We start from the raw sequence: 2,358 nt of genomic DNA on the forward strand, positions 1-2,358 counted from the left end.
GAGAGCACAGAAAAGAGACCAGCTAATATATTGCAATCGTGATTGGTCAATCTCTTGAAATGAGATCAAATCATTCAAGCATCACTGGCGTTAGCTCAGTGGCGTTAGCTAATCTGGGGTCTGCAGGTAGCGTTAATAACGCCAAGGACGTGGCCTGTCTCTTATACACATCTAGATGTGTATAAGAGACAGGCTTTAACAACGCCACTGCTTAGTTCACACACAAAGGCGTACGCTACGCCAGGCTTAAGCCAGCCTTACGCCGTGTGTGTGAACATAGCCTTTGGGCAAAAAGTTTCAGAGATGAGCAGCCTCAAGGCAGAGTAGCTTGCCATCAGTTGAGGAAAAGTGAAACTTGAGCTCTTCATGAACAATCACCATGGTAGTTCCAATCTCCCCCCCCCCCCACTAGTAGATTTTGGATATTTTTTCACAGTGCATGCAACTCTAAAACACAGCCATGTTGGTTTGTTGAAAAATGTAACAAAACTACATACACTCTTTGTTTATTTATATTTTTTTTTTTTTGTGAGTCAATTGTTGAGGTGGTTTGCAACAGACAATAGGGAACTTTCGATTGAGAATGTAGAACGGGAACGTCGAACTGATTCACTCATCCGTGACTGTTGTCAAATGCATTCTACTTTTTCGATTTAAATTTTTTTTTTTTACGACGCGCACACAGTTATGTCACAGACACAAACAATTTTTTAACAATACACTACATATACTGAATATTTTTCTTATTTGATTTTTTGCAGCCAAGCAAATTATCAGCTCAACAGAAAGGTCTTCAAAAGGTGGATAAATCGGGAATGAAAAGCATATCCAGCTTCTTTCGCAAGTCTACCAAATGATCATATTTATATCAATGTTTGAACTTTGAACTCAAGAGTGTTTCCATCCAACAGTGCAGTAGTTAATTAGATGTGACACATTCCAGTATTTAACAATATATTAATTGACTTTTCACAAACCAAAGGTTGAAAGCTACTTTAAAAATGTTAGAAAATTCATGACAGGGCAAAATTAGCATTGTTAAACAACTTTACATTATTCAAATATGGCAATACTCTTGACATTGATTTGAAGATTATAATGATTATGATTATGATAATAAGATAATAATGACAACACCTGCAACTGTAAACATGTTGACTGTTTTCTAGTTTAAATGCAGAATAAACTTGTAGGCCTACACCAACCCTACAACCCTGTTCTATTTGTACCATTTTTTTTTTCAAAGTTGTTTGTACCTTTTCAGTTTGACTGCACAAAAATGTTAGTACCAAGAGCCTGAGGAACATTGAACTTGGTGAAATTACCCAAGGTGTCCACTTTTTTTTTTTTTTTGAGCAAAATGTTACTCTAGGAAGAATAACCAGGTTATAAGTAGCAGGACAGCCAAGGTGTACAGTCTGGCTATGTTAAACCAGTGGAATTGTGTGTAATTAAAAATTGCATTGCATGCACACAACATACAGTGATCTATAAATTCCAATCTGGATTTAGGGGGAGTTATTCGACGGATTCTTGTTTGATTTATTTACAGTTAACAGATTCAGTTGTCATCGGGTCTTCACGTGGGCATGATTTTGCTTGATTCGAGTTTATTTAGCCATCAGAGTAAAATACAACAACAAGGAAGACAAGACAAGGTGAAACAATACAGTTGAATACTCTGAAAGCATGGAATAGCCCAAAAAGATTTCAAAGAAACGTATTTCGATTGGGATCCTGCAAACGAAACATTCAGTTGCCAAAAAGAAGGACAGGAAAGGGAACACAAAGCTAAAATGGAAAAGGGATTATGTACAATTTTAAAAGTTATATATAAAAAGATCAACAATTTAAAAAAAAAATACCAATAAGACCAATTAAAACTCGTAAAAAAAAAAGACTTACTGAACTACTATACATTCCAGAGGTGATCTTTGAGGGACTTTTTAAATGGGTTTAATGAAGTGGAGAGCTTAATTTGTGTTGGTAATCTGTTCCATTCTTGAATTCCTGTGAAATAAAAAGTTTTGTCAGAAGTTCAGTCAGTTTAAATTTATGAGTTAAATAACAAGGGGCGGTTTTATTAAAAATTTTGTACACATTACATAATCTTAAAAATTTAGCTCTATTGTAAACGCTAAGAAAACCATCTCTTAATTCAGATTAGCCAACATGTGCACGGGGATTTGATTTCGAAATAAAACGAATCATTTTGTTTTGAGAAATCTGATGTTTTTTTGCAAGGTTTTTAGAGATACCGGAAAACCATGAAGATGATGCATAATCAAAAATAGGTTGAACCAGAGCAAAACTAAGTAATTTGCGACTTTTAAAATCAAGATGTTGTGACTGACGATA

General features: G+C 35.0%; 1 protein-coding gene across 1 annotated transcript in view; it reads left to right on the top strand.

Annotated features, from left to right (window-relative positions):
- The window catches only part of LOC117119127 (ribonuclease H2 subunit B-like), a 26,455-nt gene extending 25,243 nt beyond the window's left edge, over positions 1-1,212 (top strand). The window contains exon 9 of the mRNA XM_033263945.1: positions 762-1,212. Within this exon, the coding sequence (XP_033119836.1) occupies positions 762-857 (96 nt within the window). The 3' untranslated portion in view covers positions 858-1,212. The remainder of the gene's footprint in view (positions 1-761) is intronic.
- Positions 1,213-2,358: the final 1,146 nt, after the last annotated feature.

This window comes from Anneissia japonica, unplaced genomic scaffold (genome assembly GCF_011630105.1).
Source record: "Anneissia japonica isolate Jap-2015-1 unplaced genomic scaffold, ASM1163010v1 scaffold1792_len1028045_cov167, whole genome shotgun sequence".
NCBI lineage: Eukaryota > Metazoa > Echinodermata > Crinoidea > Comatulida > Comatulidae > Anneissia > Anneissia japonica.